At 40.8% G+C, this 21,323-nt stretch overlaps 1 protein-coding gene across 2 annotated transcripts in view; it reads left to right on the top strand.

Moving 5' to 3' along the window:
* Positions 1–1,194: 1,194 nt before the first annotated feature.
* Positions 1,195–21,323, top strand: part of Pard3b (par-3 family cell polarity regulator beta) — a 971,067-nt gene continuing 950,938 nt past the window's right edge. For both annotated transcript variants that reach the window (XM_042679102.1, XM_042679101.1), the window contains exon 1: positions 1,195–1,314. In XM_042679102.1, coding sequence (XP_042535036.1) covers positions 1,195–1,314 — 120 coding nt within the window. The remainder of the gene's footprint in view (positions 1,315–21,323) is intronic.

The following is a 21,323-nucleotide window of genomic DNA, read 5'->3' as shown; positions in this document are numbered from 1 at the left end:
AACTGCCCCCTGGGTTCAGTTGGTGATGAATGTACACACCTGACAATCATAGCCTACAGGTGTTATTTTTTTTCTCATAGTCAGATGCATGATGCAAGTCACACTTATTTCCAAAGGATATCTGTGATCATATGTGATCTTATTTGAATACGGGATGGAGTACTCAGTGTTCTTTGTGAAAGAAATGGGCCCACTGGCACTTTATCCCCCAAGTTCCCTTCAGCATCCCTCTCTCAAGATGCAGATAGGAGCTGAAGTGCTTGCTGTGCGGAAGACCAAGTCCCAAACAGGCCCTTTGGTGGACTCTGCTCACAGAACCTGCAGGGCACCCTTCCCAGGGGTGTTTCTGGTGGGCGTGGCGAGAAGCACCTGGCTTTCCTGGACTCTTAATTCTGCCTAGCCCGGTCCAATGTGTCTGATGAGATCTAGTTTCACAGTCCCCCCGGTGGTAGCCCTCAGTCCCATTACAATTCCCCAGAGCTCCCGGGTGTGTGCATGGAGAAGAGAACCCCAGAGAAACCCAGCGCCAGGGCATTGAGACTCCAGGTCTGCAGCTACCGCCCCGCGTAGTGCCCCACTCCCCCCGACCGCAAGCCGGCCAAGTGCGTGGCGGGGCCGGGCAGCGTCGCGGCCCCTTTAAGAGCCCGGCCCAGGCTGGCCCTGGGGCCGCGAGTGCCCCGCGCGCGCGCGCCGCGCAGAGGAGTTGGGAGCGGGCGCAAAAGTTTCCTCCCAACTCCGGCCCCGCGCGCGCCGCCGCCGCCCACTCCAGCCCGGGGCTTGGGGCCGGCCCTGCCGTGGTCGCCAGGACCAGGGCCAAGGGCGAGGGCCTTCGCCGGGCCGGGCCGGGCGGGGCCGGGCTCGCAGTTTCACTTCGGCGGGGCTTGTCGCCTTCGCGGGGCCGTCGAGCGGGACCCTCCGCGGGGCCGCGGGCCCGGGGAGCCGCTCCGCCGCGGGCGCCCACCCCTGGGAGCAGGCGCCCCGCTTCCCGCTGCCGCCCCCCTCCCCGGGCCTGCTCCAGCCCGGTGCCAGGGTCGCGGTCTGCAGCCCTCCTCCCGCCCGCCGGGTCCTGCAGGTCTCCAGGCCCCGCGGCGCCCCGGCCACCCCCTCGGAGCGGGGCCGGGCGCCCGCGGGCCCCGCAGACACCTGTTCGGTGGAAGGGGCGGGGGGGGGGGGCGCCCGGCGCGGCCGGCCAGGATGAAAGTGACCGTGTGCTTCGGCAGGACCGGCATCGTGGTGCCCTGCAAGGAGGGCCAGCTGCGCGTGCGGGAGCTCACGCAGCAGGCGCTGCAGCGCTACCTGAAGACCCGCGAGAAGGTAGGCGAGCGGGCGGGCGGGCGGGCGCCGGCGGCGGCGGGCGGGGTGGGGAAGGGGGCGCGGCCGCAGCGCCAGGCCACGCGCCGGCGCCCAGCCGGCCGCGCACCTGCCAGGTGTCCCCGGGCCCAAGCCTGCCTACGTCCCTCACCGTGTGCGTGTGCGTGTGCGTGTGCTGCTAATACCAGCGATCCCGGTGTCGTTAGGTGTCCAGGGGCTTTGCACTCACACATCTGGTGAGGATGTCAATCTGGGACTCGTTAGGCTCCAAGCCAAGCCCAGGCTAGTCTTCTCTTTAAATCAAGATTCCCAGGGGCTGCGCATGTCAGGGAAGTTTGAGAGGTACCCCTGGGGCACTTCTACCTGCTGGGCACCTGAAGTGGGATTTTCTCTCTCTCTCTAAGTCCTGCCCCACTAAGGTTTCTTGGATTTAGATTGGTGCAAGTAACACCTCCTTACAAGGTGTTAAGGGCTGACCCTTTTGGAGTTTTCTGCCTCATGAGCTGACTTCCGCAGTCTTGGGCAGAAGCTCAGGTGGAGGGTGCTTTCTGCTGAACACCCACCAGCCCACATTTAAGGAGTTTTCTTTTTGTTTTGGTTTTGTTTAATGTTGTTCTCTGAGCAGTTACCATGTAAGTGGATTGTGTGTCAGGTGACTCTTGAAGTGCGAAAGATGTTCCCAGCTCTCCCTGAAGTCAGGAATAAGTTTTTTTTTTTGTTGTTGTTGTTGTTTTTAAAGTGGCACATAAAAAAAGTGTTCATGAGGCTGGGAAGGTGGCTCAGTGGTAGAGCGCTTGCCTTGCATGCATGAGGCCCTGGGTTCGATTCCTCAGCACCACATAAACAAAAATAAAAAAGCCGGAAGTGGTGCTGTGGCTCAAGTGGTAGAGTGCTAGCCTTGAGCTGAAGAGCTGAGGGACAGCGCCCAGGCCCAGAGTTCAGGCCCACGACTGATACAAACAAACAAACAAACAAAAGCCAACAAAAGTGTTCAATAGTTATTTAGAACGTTTAGAAGGACACTAGTCCTGTCAAGTTGTGTTAGGGTGATGACAAATAGCGCCTCATTGCCTTCTTCCATGGAGTCTTGTTTTAGAGGCCAATGTTTCTCTTAATATCTGTTCTCATGTGATGGGACTATAGAAATAGTGAATTGATGAATGTAGTGGTGGAAAAAACCCATCATTTTAAATCTCTTAATGTGAAAGCTATTCAACACATGAAAACAATTTGTTTCTTCCAAGTTGAGAGCTTTTTAAAGAAATATCTGTATTTTCTGTTTCCTCTAAGCACTATTGGAGAAAATATTATTGACTCTGGATAGGTACCCCTATATATTGCTTTTGAACAGTCAAGATAGTATACCGAAAGCTATAAATACAATCTCTAAAGCTGAATGCTTTACTGTTGGAGCTGAGGTACAGAGGGAAAATTTTAAAGTGCTCTATAAAGCAAGAGGAGAATCGACCCCAATGTGTTTTTTCTTTCCCTCATGTTAAAGATTTTGTGCTGCTTGTATAATTGAATTAAAAGCTGCAACTTAAGTAAGCATCTTTGAAATCATATTTCACTAATTTCTGAAAGTGGGCTATGGCCACAACTTATTCCAGGCAAAAGCAAACCTCATTGAAGGAGTGTTTACTGAGAGAATAAGTTTTTTCAAAAAAACCTCATTATTAAAATTAATCTATGTCCTCAAGTCTTGTACATTTAGAAACTTATACATACAGAGAATGAGCCAGATGATTTTTAATGCATTTTAATTTGATCTTAAAATGTATTAAAAAGCTATTGATATTCTGAAGTGGAATCATAATTTATATCACAGAGCTCATAATGTAATTGCATTGATCAGTTTACTGTTATTACCAGACATTATATTTTTCTGTGTTTGCATTTATATATTAGTGACTGTGACATTTAAAGGTCACCTGTAGCTTATAAAACCTCCCTCTCACTCTTTGGCTTTTAAAATTTCAATTCAAGTAGAAAGTGATGTGTTCTCTTTTCCCAAATATTCCTCACCCCTACTTTCATTTTAATTGATAGTGTAAGCATAAGGCGTAACAAACCAATAGTTTTCCTTAATGTAACTAAAACTGAAGAATACTTTCATAAATTCCCTTTTATCTGAATATTTTAAATAATGGAGAAAGAGCAGAAATGTCAAAATTCGGTTTAAAAGCCAATTTACAATATGCTCACTTTCTCTAAATCAGGGAAAGAGAGTTCAAAGGCTTGTTTCCTGGACAGCAAAGCTTAAGCATTACATTTAACATCTACTACAAGAACATGTGCTTCTTCCATGCGGGCACTGTGCTAGTTGCTTTCCTGATGTCACATTACTTGTCCTCACAAGCAGCCTCAGAAGATGGATTTCCCCATAGTACAGTCTAAGGAAAAATAGATACAGAAACATGACTAATAAATTGTGGAACTGAATCTGAACCCAGGAACTAAAGTAATACCTGCAGTTTGTTTTTAACAGACAATTCCCTTACTAATGTTGACAATAACGTATCAACCTCAAGATTGCATCCTTTTTCCCCCTTCAGCATCTATGTAGATGGAACATAGGGTCTTCTGTGTAGTGTGAGGCAAGTACTCTTAATACTAAGCCATATCCCTAGCCTTAAATAGAGCAATGGGATATCCACATAGTTCTCTTCATTTTATCTCTGGTAAAACAGGTGTATATATACTAGGGAGGATTTCTGAGACAACTTTTGCAGGATTTGCAAAGCAGCTCTTAAAAATCATATTCTGGGCCCTGATTGCTAATGGAGAAATTGGGCAAGGTCCATTGGACATTCAGGTGGAGAAAGCTGTAGGAGATGAAATTAAAAATAGGCAGGAACATGAATGTAAATTGTCTGTTTCTTCTGCGGTACTGCGCACTCTAGACTGGAGGAAGGCATATTTCAGGATGGAAGTTGGATGAAATGCAGAGGATGAGTAAAGCCTCCAGGAGGCTGTGGTAGATTTGCATGCGGCATAGGAGAAGGAATCGCCACTTGCTGAGAATAAACACTGAAAGCTGGTATTTGTGGAATGCTGGGAACCAGCTGAATCAACAACAGATAAGGCCAGAAGTAGGTGAGATGCTGAAAATGGAAGGCTTTAATTAGATTTGAAATCTGGGACTGTGAGGTTCCTGCCACTATTGGATGAACTCCATTGGGACAGTGAGTTGACTGAGGGGTGAGAATTATGGGATTAGTTATCTTTGGATCCTTGTACTTTATCAATGTCCTTGGTCCTAAATCTAATTTAGTGAAGTAGTTAGTGGAGGTGATTGTCTACTTAAATAGTCAAGGCGAGGATCACTGAGTAATTAGTAAAATTTATCATCAAAATTACATGTCACAGGTGAAAAGACAATTAAACGATAACCTACCTGTAGGAGAGCATTACCACTAATTTTAACATCTAATTTTTTTTAATACAAATGCCTGTATCCCTTTTGTCAAGATTTTCATTGAGTGGGTGTGGAATGGATCCTGGGTATAATTTAAAGAGCACTTGAGGTGATTTTAATTCCCCCACTAGGACTGAGAACAAACAGGAAAAGTTTGGTGGTGTTGAATTTTTAAAAAAATTTGTTGTTATGAAGGTGATGTACAGAAGGGTTGCAGTTACATAAGTCAGATAAAGAGTATATTTCTTTTTGGACAATGTTATCCCTTCTCTTATTCTCTACCAGTTTTCCCTCCCATACCCACCTACACACTTATTTAGTTTTAATCATCTTTTGGTGAGTATCTTGTCAACTGTAGACCAGCCTTTGATTAAGGACCTTGTTCCTCTAACTCCTGAATGGCTTCTTCACATAGAAGGTGCTCAAAAAGTTACCACATTGAACTTTCTCTCTCTCCCCCCACTCTCTTTCTCTCAAATTGAACTCAATAAAGGAAGGATATGAATAGTAATGAAGGTGTGTAATGTGTTTAATAATTAAATAAAAGTGTAAGTTCATGGGATGGGGGCATACTGGAATTTTAAAAAGCTGATACAGCTCTGATTGTATATATGAACATTTTTAAAAGAAGAAATATTTGTTAAAAACTTTCAAAGGGCTGGGAAGGTGGCTCAGTGGTAGAGCGCTTGCCTTGTATGCTTAAGGCCCTGGGTTCAATTCCTCAGCACCACATAAGCAGAAAAAAAAAGCCAGAAGTGGCGCTGTGGCTCAAGTGGTAGAGTGCTAGTCTTGAGCTGAAGAGCTGAGGGACAGCGCCCAGGCCCAGAGTTCGGGCCCCATGACTGGACCCCCCCCCCCAAAAAAAAGCTTTCAAAATCAGTTTCTGTATGTATATATGTATGTGTATGCATCTATCTGTCTATCTATCTATCTATCTATCTATCTATCTATCTATCTATCTATCTATCAGGGGCTTGAACTTAGGGCCTGGGTGCTGTCCCTGAGCCTCTTTGTGCTCAAGGCTAGTGCTCTACCACTTGAGCCCCAGAGCCACTTCTTTTTTGAATAGTTTATTGGAGATAAAAGTCTCACAGGGACTTTTCTGCCCCAGCTAGCTTTCAACTGTGAGCCACAGATCTCAGCCTTCTGAGTAGCTATGATTACAGGCATGAGCCAGTGGAGCCTAGTGCGCCCTCTCTCTCTCTCTCTCTCTCTCTCCTCTCTCTCCATATGTGTATATATATATATGTAAGTCCTTTATATATATATATATATATATATATATATATATATATATATATATCTTTTATAGGTTGAGACCAGATCCCTAGGAATAAAAATAGTCTTAGAAAATTATTTCACCCTTGATTTAAGTTGGCATTGGGATTTGAGTAAATTTCTACAGTTACAGACAGAATATTGTAGACCAGCCTGGAGGAATCGCTAGAAATCTTGAATTTCTGAATTTTCTAGATTTTGTTGCCTGGTTATCTTAAATAGATTTTGAGGCTGTAATAGACATAAGTCTGGCCCAGACCTAAAATTCTCAGTTTCCTGGGGATTGACTGATTTGAGTGCTTTATTTCCTATTCAGTGCTCTATTCTTCTGCCTTGTGGCTGTATGAAACTGAATCACCATGAACTAGGCACATGCTCTAATTTGTTTTGGTTTCTGTTACTTGATTTTCATTGAGAATCCTCTAAGTTTGCACACAAGGGGCTGGAAGGCTTACTGTAACTCACAGACATATTTTCATAGGTCTTTTTATTTATATGTTTTATATGTAACACATTTTTGAGATGTCGTGAAAATCTCCAGAATTCTGTCTTTGGGGTAAAATAAATGAGAAGCTCTGGCAATATGGGGGTTTACTTTCCACATGACAACTACTAATTAGTGCTAAGCCACCTCTGCTCTCTTTAGAAGAAATTAATGTTCCAGTTTGCATTATTACCTAGCTAATAGGGAAAGTAAATTGTTATTGTCATGCTTAATTTCAATTCCATTCTTTTTGTTGTTGTTTTTACTTATGGCCCACTTGATGCAATATTCTTAGGGCTGCTCACAGACAATTGAGTTTGTGCCCCTCGAGCTCTCTATCTCTTTCTTTCTTCTCTCTCTCCGTCCCTTCCTTTACTCTCCCTGTTCATTCCCCTTTCCTTCCCCCTCTCTCACAATGTCAAGCCAAATACACACACCCCCTGTGTATAATCAACTGGCTGATCTACACATAGGGTTTGCTGACATAAGCTTTGGACTGCAGCTTTGTCCATTTGGACCAAATTATTTGGTCTCTGTAAGACTGGGAACCATAGCCCTGATTTGGAACTTTGGAGTGTTAGGTGCTTAGTTAACAATGTGTACTTAACAATGGCTTAGTTAACAAAGTAGTCATTTTCTGATATTCTGTACAATAGATTTCTTTTGAAGAAGTAGTTGGGTAAATGGTAATGTCAGATTTTTATGAAGCTGTTTTCTGAGAAGACTGGTAGTTATCTAAGCAAGATGAAAAATTCTGATTAGAAATTGTAAAGCAGTTTAGCACAACAGAACTTCTGGGATGATGGAAGTTTTCTTTGTGTCTACTAAGTAGGTGCTAGCAAGGCTATTAAATACTTTAAACATAGTACATGAACTCAGGAACTGAACTTCAAATTGTAACTTAATGGTCACAAATGGTTTACCTAAATAGACAGTTTAGGCTGGGAAGGTGACTCAATGGTAGAGTGCTTGCCTAGCATGCTTGAAGCCCTGGGTTCGATTCCTCAGTTCCACATACACAGAAAAAGCTAAATAGACAGTTTAGGTTCCATGCTTCTCTCGTAGTTCTCTCAGCTTCTTAAGTTCAGATCACCCCAAATCTTAACTTGCTATTTTTGTAACTTTGCTAGCCTATTCTCTTGAGAACCTTGCCATTAGAAAAGGATTTTTGTTGACTCTTCAGTAGTTAGAGTGGTGGAGAGAGATTTTAGGTTTCTGAAAATCTTCTGCCTGGACACTCAACAATAGAGCAAGACAGTACCTGCTTTAAGTCATACATCCGTGCAGTGGTCTGAGTATGTGCATCCTAAATTTCAGGTACCAGGAAGACAGCAGGCCAGCAAAGGGCACTGAACACAATGTTTAGGACCATTTCTGGTGAAATTTAGATTCTCAGCTATTGAAAGTACTCAACATTTTAAGCAAATGCTTCTTCTGTCCCACATTCACCTGATTTTCTTCCTACCTTACTGGTTGCTCTTATTCTCTTTGGTGGATTCCTGCCTTCTTCTTCTCATTAGTGTGCCCCAGAACTCAGTTTTTAAGCCTCCTCTTGCCTCTTTCTATTGAGCCCATGCCAGGCCTTTCAGTAGTGTGGCTCCTGCCCGGATCTCTCCCCTGAAGCTCTAACACGTATGCAGCTGTCTTCTCAACACTATCACTTGCCTAAAATTAAACCCCTGATCTCCGACTCCACATTCACTTCTACAGTCTAACCAGGTCAATAAAGTGTCATATCATTCTTCTCTTTGGCTCTAGCCAGAAATTTTTGTCATCATTGTTAATGACTATTTTTTTTTCCTCATGATCCACATCAATCAATCTGTAAGTACATTTAAAATTTGATCGCCACCTCTTTATCTTTCAGGATAGCAGATTTGGTCTTGCTTTTTACAATTTACTCTATTTCTGTCATCTCTGTGTTCCATATAGCTCCTTCTTAGCCTTTAAACTAAAGATTTTTGAAATTGGACTAGATGATGCCATTCTTCTACTCAACATCCTGATGGCTCCCATGTCTTAGATATCCTGTGATATCCAAGAGGATGATGATCTACAGGATGTGACTGTGCAGACAATGTTAACAAGAAGCAGAAGTTGCAGTCTTACAAAGGCCTCTCACAGAGCTGGTCCTTGCCTGGTATCCAGTGCTTAGATTTGTGGAGGGTACCATGATTTCTCAGTAAGAATGCCTCACATGAAGAAAGCTCTTCATGCCCAAAACATGGCTTATGCTAAATGCATGCCCTTTTTCATTTTCATACACGTTAAGAAGAGATTTCCTTCATGATTAGTCTTACATACAGCCTTGGGTGCTGAGTCTCTAGTGAGTCTCTAATGGTAGGCAGCATTTTACACATGTGTTGTCACGATTCATTGCTGGGGGAATGATATCATGGGAGGCTTATTCCTGGTCTCCCCCTGACTTCAAAATATATGCCTTTTCCTTTTGCTAACTTTGCTCCATGTCCTTTTAATTAAGCGTAATCATGCATATGACTCTATGTGAGTCTGGGTCATTTAGTGGATTGTTGAACCTGGATGTCCTGGGGGATCTTGACCTCTCTTAACTCTTCATTTTTCTCTTGCGTAACTCACCCATCTCTTACTATGCTCAAGCCATACCAATCTCTAGGCATGTTATCAAACATCACAGAAACACAGGTGCTGTTTTCTCTGCCTGAGATATTTTCTCCAATTTTTCCACCTGTCTGCTTCCCTCATCTTCCCCATCTTAAACTCTTGTTTTCTTCAGGAGCCTTTCTAACTATCCTACTTAAGATAATAATTCCTCCAACCACCCCTGCTATATACTTCCTTGCTTTCTAGTTCTGTCCATGAACCTCATTCCTCCTTACTATGCTACTTATTTTAACTGTATTTATTATTTCCTCATAATAGAATATTCAGTTCAATAAAGATAGAGAGCTTTGTCCCTTCTGTGCATTGCTGAGCCTCTGTCTCCTAAGTGAGTGACAGTTATATATAGCAGGTTGTTGATAAATCCTTTATTTTAAAAAAGGTTCTTTTATCACATGTCTATTACTGCCTACTGCAAGTATCTCTTGATGCATGACCAACTTCTCCACAACATAGAATGCTCTAAAACATGATCATGTAGATTAGGAATTTGGATCAAATATGTGGTAAAAGTTCAGTGTGATGTTCTCTAGGTCTAGGATGTTTAGAATCATGTCTTCCCCCTGTACCTGGTATTTCAGCTAGGATAGTTTCTAGCCAGCAGCTGGCTGCGTCAGCTTCATGGGGGCATATGTTCTAGGCTATTCTATGTTCTATTATATATAGTTAGTCTCAGCACTTGATCCTGCTTACCTGGATTTTTCTCATGATCTCTATTGTAGACCGTGGTTGTATTTCTTCTATGGCAGCCCAGAACTCCAAACAGTACAAATGTGGAGGTGGAGATCTGCAGCTGGGATGTGCTTGCTGTCACATTCCGTTAGTCAAAGCAAGTAACAAGTCTAGCCCAGATTCAAGAAAGAGGATTACACAAGGAGTTGAATATCAGGAGGAATAGTTTCATGTACTCTTGTCACATACCATGTTAACTCTCTTTTGACTTGCTGAGTTTTTCAGCCTAGTTTGCTCTGGTGGTGTGTTTGTCAGAGTTCAGTGCAGACCAAGACTGCCCTTTGAAAAGGAAATTGTTTTGAAGATTGATGGCGATTTGCAGGAGGAAGTGGGGTAAGGCGTTTGAGTAGAGGCAACAAAGTAGTGGAAGGAGGTGTATAAAGTTGGTGAAGTTGTTTCCAAGGAAGAGAGATGGCACCCAGACTAACTTGGACAAGATTGTGATGGCCCTTAGTATTTCCCTAAGGGGTTTTCTTGCTTTAGTAGTATAGCTGTTGGTTTTATTACACATATGTCTGTCTTTTTACTAAATTTGATGAGATTAAACTACATGTATGGACTTAAAACAAATGGGAAACTTTCAAAAAACATAGGTAATCAAAAAATACTGGTAAGATTTCATTCTTCAGCTGAGTTCTCACACTTTTCTCCACTGAACTGTTGTATCAAGATTATCAAGCATGATCTGGTAGTTTAAAACTCTTGGTTACTTTCTTTAGATGATGACCCAACTTATAAAACTGTCAGCAGGTGTTTACTAAGATTCATATATTTACATCTTATTTCGTTTTTATAGATGTCCCCTATACCACTTCATCATGTGCAGGTACACTGGGTTGCTACTCTTGGTCTCAGTCTTATCCTGCCTCCAAATATATACCTCTATTCCTGAGCTTGCTCCAGTTAACAACTTCTGCCTGTCTATGGATTTTTACGATATAGATATCCCATGTGTGGTACAAGTTCAGGCTAATTAATTTCTGTTTGCTCCATTCCCTCTTAGTCTGTTGCTCTATATATGCTCCATGCCATCACTCACCTACTTGTCTAACTCAGAAACCTAGAAATATTTCCCTCTATGATGACTTTTTCTCCTCTCCCCTCCACAATATGTCAGCTTGGTTACAAAATTCCTTGGGTGTTTAAAAGGGACGTGTCTTAGATTTGCTTCCTCCTTTTTACCCAAGCAATACTGCTTCTTGTAGATTGATACTGGGGGGAATTGCAGCAGACTGTTACTTGCCCATCCAGTTTCTCCTAGTGCCAAACTCCTCCAAACTACCCTCCACTGAGCACTCTATAGTACAACTCTGATGGTATCAGCTGTACTGCAAGGGATATGGAAATGGTTTTCAGTGCTTTTATGTGAAATATTTCTTACCTGTCCAGTCTCTTCATCCCATTGCTTTTTAAAATTCCTACACTAATTACGTGTCTGTCAGGCTTCTTCCTATCCTAGATAAGCCCTGCCTACTCTCTTGGATAAATCTCCAACATTTCTCTCATAGGATGGCTCAGGGACTTCACACTTATGTTCCAAGACTTTCTGTATTCACAATTTGATTTTGGCAAACAGATCTTTCATTGTATTTTTTAGTAGTCAGGGTCTGCTAAGTATTAAGAGACCCTCAAATGACAGTGACTTACCGTAATGAGGTTTTCTCTTCCTGAGTGGAAGGGTGTGGGATTTCACCTACATAATCTCCTCCCCCATCCTTCCCTAACCTTGGAGTTTTCCATTTATCTTCTCCCTTGTGCTGATTAGTGAACAGAGTATGCGAAAGATGCCTTTGGAGGTTTGGGGTCTGTCTTGGAAGTAACACACATCACTTCTAGCAGACTTCTATTGGTCTGTCCTGTCTAAAGTGCACTGGGCTTGGGAGAAGTAGTCTACTTGGATCGAGATGAGTAACTAGGTAGGGTATGAAATCATTTTTTTCCCCTCCATTCTATGAATTAGTCCACAATAAGGAGTGCATATTGTTTATTTTTTCCTTCCTCCTGTTAGCACACAACTTGATACAGATTATAGATAGAAAAAATGCTAATTAATACCAATTTTTACATTTCCTTTTTCATAAAAGAAAGAATGACCTTGTAGTGAGCATAGTATTTATAAGTTTGAAATTGTTCTATGTGGTAGAGTTTTTAAAGTCTAAATGAAACTTTTCTCTTGATTATCTTCAAAAGCCTTATCATATCCACACTTGCTGTAGGCAGTAGTTTAGTGGTCCATTATATCTGCCACACTGATTGTCTTAAATAACAGCTTCAAATTCTGACAGGTTGACTCACTTCTCAGATTCTTGAGAATGAGTGCTCTGTAGATCTGATTTTCAAGGAGGCAAAATAATAATGATTTTGCTTCTTGAAGATTTGTTCAATGCAGTCACTTGTATTTTAGCAATGTTTGATTTTCAGTATTGTGTTCACTAATTTCACATTGCTTTTAACAGTGATGCTGGATTATCTCCAATTTGATGGTTTGTTTTTGACAGGCGTGATATCTGTGTCTGGGTGGGGGGATTGCTAAAATTAGGTCTGGCCCCTGTTGTGGGGCTAACAGTTCTTTTGATTGCAGGACTCTCACTTTAGATTGCAATGCAATTTGATTGCAGGATATCAAGAGGCAGTCTGGATAAAAAGGTTTTGCTCTCAATTTGGTCTCTATCAGATGTAGTGCCAAGTACCATCAGATATAGTCTACATTGTTCTTGTCCTCTGCCTCTAGGTGAGGTTATTAAACTCTGGGTGGTCCTAGGCCCAAAGGAGTAGACAGTGGGGCCAGTGTGGTGTGGAAGCAGATGACTGAAATAATGTCCCCAACTACTAATCTATTAGCAAGGAAAGGGAGCCACACTGACTATGGAAGCAATCAGGCCCATTCTGTTGCTTTGTTAAAGGCATAAAAAAGGTTTATAAGGAGTTCCAGGCATAGAATTCTCATGTTTTTATGATAAATAGAATGTTTTGTTGTTCTTTTACAGAATTATAACCCCTAAAAATAATGACCTGTAAACAAAGATGTCAGGGGTATCTACTTTTGGAGTGAAGAGAAATAGGCTACAGTCTCTTATTCTCATTTGCATCACTTAAGAATGTATATTCACTGAGGTCTTCTTGAGATCTAGAGAGTAAAAGTCCCTGTGGTCACTTAGAAGGTGCAGAGGAATTTTGGGCAAAACATGTTGTTTTCTGCTTGGGTGTAGGATAATATAAGGCCCAGTCTCTGCCCCCAGTGGGGATATAGACAAAAAGAGCAGAGCGAGCAATGAAGGTGAACAGCCCACAGTGTAATATAACTAAGCAGAATTGCTTTGTGAAAGGGAGGGGGGAGTGGGTGAGTTTCACTTCGGGCATTATACACAGAATTTGAAGGATGAATGGTTTTATAGGTCTTGTCAGAGCAGTAAAACCTCAGGTGGGTATGACGGTGGAAGGTGAGGGGTGGAGGTGGAGGTGGAGGAGCACAGCCAATCCCTGTCAGGAGTTGGAATTTTGTTAGTTTATTTTGGAGGGAAAAGCACAAGAGAAGAGGATAATGTTATGGAAAGTTTTCCAAGAGTGATTGTGGGAAAGAGTAGTAAGGAATGAGACAGGGTCAACACCAGGAGGCCTTTTGTGTGACTGTGGAGCTTGAGGAACTAAAGAGAAATTTTGAACAGGGCAGTGACATTGCTTGATTTGCTTTCTTACATTGATTGCTCTGGGAATGGAAATGCAGGGAGCTGAGACTGGAGGTAGCACAACTGGCTCAGGTCCTGCTGTGGGAGTGGAACTTGGATTTATTGAAGCAGAAGAGGAAATGAGCCTCGAAGCTTAGGAGACCAAGTAATTAGGTTTGGGGGTTGACTGCAGGTCATCAGAATAGCGTAGGTAGAATTTGGGAAGAGGAAGAAGAAGCAGTCTAAGGTTCACTATTCAATGGGCATTTATTCAAGTGAATGTACTTTTGTTCTAGCCACTGAGACTAGGGGAACAGAAGTAAGAAAGACCTGGTCTGTGCCCTTAAAGACACAGATGGAGAAGAGAATGGGAGACTGAGGAGAGAGAAGGGGGTATATAAGGATATGAGGGCCTGGTTGAAATCACAAGCCATGGTTCATAGAAATGTCAATCTTTTCCATCAGTTGTTTGGCATTGTATAAGAGCCTTGATTCAACGTTGAGATTTGAGTGTAGATGTGTGAGAAAAATGTGGTGTCCAGAAATAACAGTTGTTAGACTAAGATGTTGTAAAAACTGTATCAATGGCTTTTAGGCTTGCTATTCTGATTTTCCCCTTCAGATGCATGCTTTACCCAGAAAGCTGAGCAGCATGGACTCTCTTGCCCTTTTGGCTTTGGCTTTTAGTTAAGGTCATCCATTGAGGAGGCCCAAACAAGAGAACATAGGGTAAGAGGCCCCCTCCCTACTAGGTCACTGTGGGATGGCTTTATCCCTTGTTTATCTGCCATAGGTCATGTCAGACATGCCCCACACAAGCCTGTCTCTTCTGTTTCAGAATCATTCCTTCCTCTGATCTCTTGGGTCTTAAACTATGGCAAAGGCTCTCTACTTTCTGAGTACTGTTCTTTCTTTGATGATTTCCCTAACCCTGGCAAAGCTTAACTAATACTTTAATTAAATTCTTAATAATTTGAATTAGGCATCTATTTCCTTCCAGTATTTGTACTGCACACACACACACACACACACACACACACACACACACACACACACACACACACACACACACACACACACACACACACACACACACAGTAAGGAAAAATGTTTTTCAAGACGCCCACCCATCCATAACATATGCCCACACAAAACTGAGACATACTTTCCTGAAACATGAATGGTGCCCCCCTGTAGTTGGAACATACTAATACAATTTCATTTCCCACTAATAGATTAGGATCTATAGTTAGAAAACCAATAACTACTGATATTCACAGATATTGAATGGACCATCATGTCAGGCGACACTTAAATCCCCACAGTCCTAAGAACTGATTGTTTGATAGATTAAAGTAGGGTGAGGTTGGAGTTAATTTTTAGAATGAATGTGGTTAAATGAATTTCTCTGCGGATTATAATATTTTGTATCTTATATGTGTGATAGAGATAAGACTTGGATCTTGAGATTTGTAAACAGTGGAGCTAAGTCAGACAGAAATCCTTGTGGCTTGATGGTGGAGAAATTGAGTTCTACTTGTCATCTCCTTTTTCTTTTGTAAAACTATTAGTTACTTTAAATAGTAGGTCTGAATTACTTCTTTTTGTAGGAAAGAGTTGAGGAAATGTGAGATGGATAAATAGTCCTTGTCTTTGTATTCATAGGCACATTTATAGAGATTCAGTGGGCTTGAATTTTGACAGCAGTGTTTAATCAGAAACAATTTCTTAACACCTTAAAAAAATCTAAGTGCTTTTCCAAAGTTTCTGATAAAAAAAATACCTTTGGGGGATTACTGCGTGTAGATCTGCAGTTTTGAATTTTCTTTATTTTGTCCTACTTTGTCTAGAGATGATGATGGGCACTTGAATGTGACTATACCGAGTGAGTGACCCTTGTTCTATTAATCACCCTTCTCACTGTAGGTAGAATGATAGACATGTCCTACCATGGCCAGCTATTGGACTTTTTCCCCAGTCCTGGCTTTGAATTGTGATCTTCTCATTATGTTCTTAAGCAATTAGGATTATAGGCCATCAGAACCTGGCATAAATTCATTATATATTTTAGTTATTGATTCCTGCAGGCTGAATGCCTGGAAAAGATTTTTTTCTCCCATTCTGTAAGTTGTCAGTTAATTATGGTAATTGTTCCCTTTGCTGTGTCAAAGACTCTTAATATGATTAGGTCCCATTTTTATCAATTCCTGTTCTTATTTCCTGTGCTATTGGAGTCCTAATCAGAAAATTATTGCCTATGCCTCTATCTTGAACTGTTACCTTATATTTCTTTGAACAATATCAGAGTCTCAGATCTTACATTAGCGTCTTGATGTCTCTTGTGTTGAATTTTTGTATGGGGCAAGAAGTATTAGATTTTTAAAGTTTCAGCATTCTAGGTTGAGATATCTAGTTTGCTTAGCAACACTTCTTAAACTGATAATCTTTTCTCCAAAGTATGATATTAGCACCTTTGTTGAAAATCAAATACTCTATTTCATTGAGAATTTTTATATCAATGTGTATCAAGGATATTGCCTTGTGATTTTCTTTTTGTTGTTGTGTTCTTATATGATTTTGGGATCAGGGTTATACTGCTGTTTCAATTCTGTTAAAAAGTTGAGGAACACTGTTTATAATTCTTCAAATATCTGGCAGAATTCAACAGTATATCCATCTTGCCGTGAGTTTTCTTGGTTTTAATCATCTGTGGTATTGTTAAGATAAACATACCAGTCTTCAAGTTGGTAGATTTCTCGGTAGCAGCCATTTCAGTTGTTTCAGTAATTTATAACGCATGGTTAGAATTTCAATGAGCATTTGGAGCACTCTGTTAAAGTATGTTTGGAATAAGAAAACACCAAAACAGACTTCATTTGATTAGATTATTATAATAAATGATTTATATTTTATTACTGTGAATTTATATAAACCATTAGGTAAGATCTTGTATTTTTGGTGGAGCTAGAGTTTGAATTTGGGGTCTTTTTGGGTTTTGGGGGTCGTTTTTTGGTTTTTAAATTTTTAAAATTTCTTTGAGGTAGAGTCTCACTTCCTTCCTAGCTGTTGCTAGACTATGATCCTCCTATTTTTTTTGATTCCCACTACAACTAGAAAGAATGACAACTGAATATCATCATATCTGGCTTCATCCTTTGAGATGGAATCTTGCAAACTTTTCTGCCTTGGGCTTGAAACCATGATCCTTCCTATCTAAGCCTCTCATGTAACTCAGATGGCAGATGCATACCACCATACCCAGCTCTTAGTTGAGAAGTGGTCTCATGTATGCCCAGGATGGCCTCAAGCTGCAATCTTTTTGACATAAGGCTCCCAAATAGAATTACATAGGTATGAGAAACTAGTGATGACAAATTTGTATTTATAACTCAAGTTATAAATCACATAGCAAAAATATTATTGAAATGACAGTGTCTAAATTGCAGCTCTGCCTGAAGGCAGTCTCACTTTTGTGCAGCCGTGGCATGGTTTACATATGTAGACATTCTTAAAAGAGGAGTGGTAAATATCTCTACTTGTCTCCAGGCTGATATCTTATGTCTTCTATATTGTAGGAAAGTAAAAATTGTGATCACTCATTCTTTTACTTTGATTTAGATGCTGTTTACAAACCAAAATGCTTTTCTTTTAAGTTATCATACTCAAGAGGTAATTTTATAATATAACTTTAAATAATATTATATATAGGCATATACATTGAAATTAAGATGTTCAACACACAGCAGGAATCATCATAGATAGCCATATGACAATTGACTGGGGAATGCAGATGCTTATCATTTTGTAAAATGAACATCCTACCTCAGTATAGTAGGCAGTCTCTCATAGTGCTGTCTGGAATTCTTTGCTATGTTTATATAACTAGTTGTAAGATAAAATAGTGTATACGTTTGTAATTACAAGTTGTTTGAGAGGTTTTACGCTTAGGAGGTGTTCAATTGTATGTAATATCTTAAATTGTTCTGTGAAGAAATAGAGAAAATCAATTGGGGTGGCTAGGTAGAAAGTGCTATAAGAAGAAATATATTTTTACAAATAGTAGGAAGGTGAGACTTAATATAGGAATGTGTGTGTGTATACTGGACCACCTTGCTGGTGTAGCCTCAAAGCTCACTTCGTTAAACATCAGCAAGATGAAGCCAAATAAAACCTTTACCCTCAACATTTCCCATGCTGTCTTGGGCCTGGAATGTTGATTTGACATTTTTCAGGTGTGTGGTAATGTGTATAATGGGCTACAAGGGACTCACAGAACAGTGGTTTCAATGACTAGAGGCAGTCTACTATGTTAGGATATTGAAGCTGTCTCTTGGAAGGTAGAACCAGAAAAGGAGTAAGATTTTATGGATGAAGACTATAGAACCACAAAGCATATAGAAAACCATGGTCTGAAATCAAAGTAAAGTTTTCTGTACTCTAAATGAGTCAAGCCTTGCTTCCAAGGAGTTTCTGGTTCATTACTCTCAGGAAGTGGCAATGTGAGGAAGTAAAAAACATTTGGTCATGTTTATGGAGGAGAGAGCCCTAGGTAATACCTTCCCTTTAAGGTTAATATCAATCTTGTAAGGGAGACCTGCTATGTGCTCCCTCTTAACCTGGAAAAGATCATTTGGTAGAAAGAAGCTTCCTGATCATGATGACATTCACATAGCTGGAAAAATGGGCTCAATTTTGGTGGACAGGTCATTGAGAACATTGTAATAAGAATATTGAGAGTCTTTACTGGCTTGATAGAAAATTGATTCTAAAGATGAGGGATGGCTGGGATAATGACATGCTAAAGTCAGTCTGTCAGGTAGATTGCAGGATGTGCTGAAAGCAGGAAGAACTAAAGATTAAGAGAACTAATGTTATAATCATGATATGTACATCCTGTTGGCATTGGTTTGGATTTCTGTTTACTTTATATAAAGATATTTAAGATGTTATTAGAGGAGGAAACCTACTAACTTAGACTGTCTGGAAAAGGAGGTCAAATGTGGATAAAGAAATGGGGTTTGAAATTTGAGGGTCTTGTGTAGACCTAGCTCTTCTAGGAATATGAATGGCTTTGAAAACATGGGCTAGGTCCTTGAACTCTCAAAGATGTAGGCATAGAGTAGCTTATCTTTAAGTCTTTTTCCCAAGTATAAAGATATTTTTGTGCTTGATTTATTACTTTTGAGTGCACATTTCTAAGTACTACTACATGTTGCCAACTAGTGGTCTTTTAGGATTCTATTATAATGAAACATGATGAATAAATTACTCATTTATAACTAGTAGTGTATGTTTCCATACAATTTCTTTTTTTTTTTTTTTTTGGTCCGGTCGTGGGGCCTGAACTCTGGGCCTGGGCGCTGTCCCTCAGCTCTTCAGCTCAAGGCTAGTGCTCTACCACTTGAGCCACAGCGCCACTTCCGGCTTTTTTCTTTTTGCTTATGTGGTGCTGAGGAATTGAACCCAGGGCCTCAGGCATGCAAGGCAAGTGCTCTACCACTGAGCCACCTTCCCAGCCCCTCCACAATTTCTGAGTGCTAAGCTTATAATAAGTCCTCCCTTAAGTAGGGTTGAGACCTTGAAACTTGGTTTGCATGTTTAAATTATTTAGAAAATGAAAATTTGAAGATATTTATATCTCACCTCCATAATTATAACCTCTTTGAAAGCAAAAGTGACTTTTGTTTGTTTTTATCCATCATAATGCCTTAAATAGCACCATGCATGTGGGAAACATGCAATAAAAAGTGAGTAGGTATCTAGAGCATAAACTTTAGTTCAGATGAAATGATTATGAACTTCAGAATCTTGTAACATTAATTAAATAAAGGTTCAGGTTAGTGACATTTTATCATGGTTCTGAATTAAATAATGCATTTATTATTGTTGTGGCTATATGGAAGTATGACTGAGACCAATCACAGTGACCTGTCATAGGAAAAAATGGTAGGATCGATTTATAATTCCATAAATTTTGTTCTGTGCACTGAAAGGAAATGTCACTTTCCTGAGGTCAATCTTTAAGTCATTTTATGGATACAAAATAGTGCCTTACAATTGGAGAAAGAAGAAACAAAAGGTAAAGTCAAGAGTTCACAGGTGATAGTGATTGATTACACAGAGAGCAAAGCACTTGGATAGTTTTCTGGCCAGAAGGAAAAGAATTTTCTTGATGAGAAATGATGTTTGAAATGAAATCTTTCTAATAAGTTACCTGAATTCTACATATACCTTCTATAGAAGGTAGAGACAAGAGAGGATAAAAATAAGAGAAGCGTGAAGGAAGAGAATGAGGAGGATGTTTCCCACAGTGTGGGTGGAGGAAGAGAAAAAAGGCAATGCAGGAAGGGCAGTGCTGATGGTTGGAATGAAGGCTGTCCTTAGACTAGCTCTGTTAGTAGCTCTCTAGAGTATGTTTTAATCCAGGTCATGGATTGATGGTCAAAGTGATCATTTTTGCCAGTGGTTAAAGGAAATGTGTCTGTTTGACCTATATTTGAAGACATTTATCAAAAGCAAAACAGATACTCAAAATCTGTGTACATATACTTATATGTGTGTCTATACATGCACATATATACAGATACACATATGTACATATACACATATATGTATATTCCTGCTGGTATCTTGGTTGTTTAGTCTGATGAGAAAATGAGCTTAATAGAGTGATGCTCCAACTGGCTATTTAAATTTTATGAATAAATCTCATAAAACCAACTATTCACAACTAGCCACAGTCCTTTGACTGGAAGGACAAAGGAAACTTTGTGCTTGCCTTTCCTATCAGGAACCTTTCCAGTCAGGAGAGCTATATAGTAAAGTTAATATATGGTTCCTATCTTATTGTAGGACATTGTAATTCTGTCTCATGGTGAACATCACCATGCCTCAGAAATGGCCTTAGAAATGACTACTTTGCTTAGAGAACTGATATTTCTGGAAAGAATTAAAGGAGATGAAAGTTTAGACTTCTCTACTACTTAAATTATTGCCTCAGATGCCACTGGGGCCACGCGTCTATATAGATGAATGTATTCTAACTTGGCTCATAGGTGCACCTGTCTATCCCAAGTGTTCCTCCATTACCAGCAGAGTCACACTGTTCTTCAAATCTGTATGGGTACGCCAAAACTGATATAGGACTTCACACTCTGCAGTCTCCATATTTTCCTCTTCTGTGCTAGTTTTTGCTCAGTATCATTTGAGCTCAAATGCCAACTTTGTGGGCAAAATAGCTATAGTTAAAATGACGTTGGTGTCAGTGAATTAGCAGTATCTAATACCTGCTGAGCATACCGAACACGACAGCTTGTACATATGACCTCATCTGATGCCTTCTGAGGGGGCAGAGAGGAGCTGTCATTCTCTCCTGCCAGGCCAGTGATGTCATTGAGACTTAGAGAGGTTAGATGACTCCAGCCAGTATCTGTCTGCAGCAGTGCAGCAGAGATCTTACCCTCTTTTCTTCCCTCCCTCCCTTTTTCTACGTATACACCCAACTTACATCCTTCCTTCCTGCCACGGGCTGAGCTAGTAAAGGTTTTAGTATATGGAAAGTACTTAATAAGTGGCAAGTTCTACTTTAGAGAATGGTTTTGCTCCTTGGCTTCTCCTCATCCTTTTGGCATGTGGTCAGTGCCACTCCATGAGATGCCGAGGAATTGAAATGCAATTAACTGATTGCCCTTCAGCCTTGCTCTTATTCCTTTTACCTTGCCACTATTGGTTCTTTCTTTTGTAGGGTGTGGACTTGCTCAGCACTCTCACTTGGTTGCTGCCCTTGAGCATTACT

The sequence above is a fragment of the Dipodomys spectabilis genome, unplaced genomic scaffold, assembly GCF_019054845.1.
Source record: "Dipodomys spectabilis isolate Male_0828 unplaced genomic scaffold, ASM1905484v1 ptg000051l, whole genome shotgun sequence".
Lineage (NCBI taxonomy): Eukaryota > Metazoa > Chordata > Mammalia > Rodentia > Heteromyidae > Dipodomys > Dipodomys spectabilis.
This window is presented reverse-complemented; position numbering and strand designations above follow the sequence as displayed.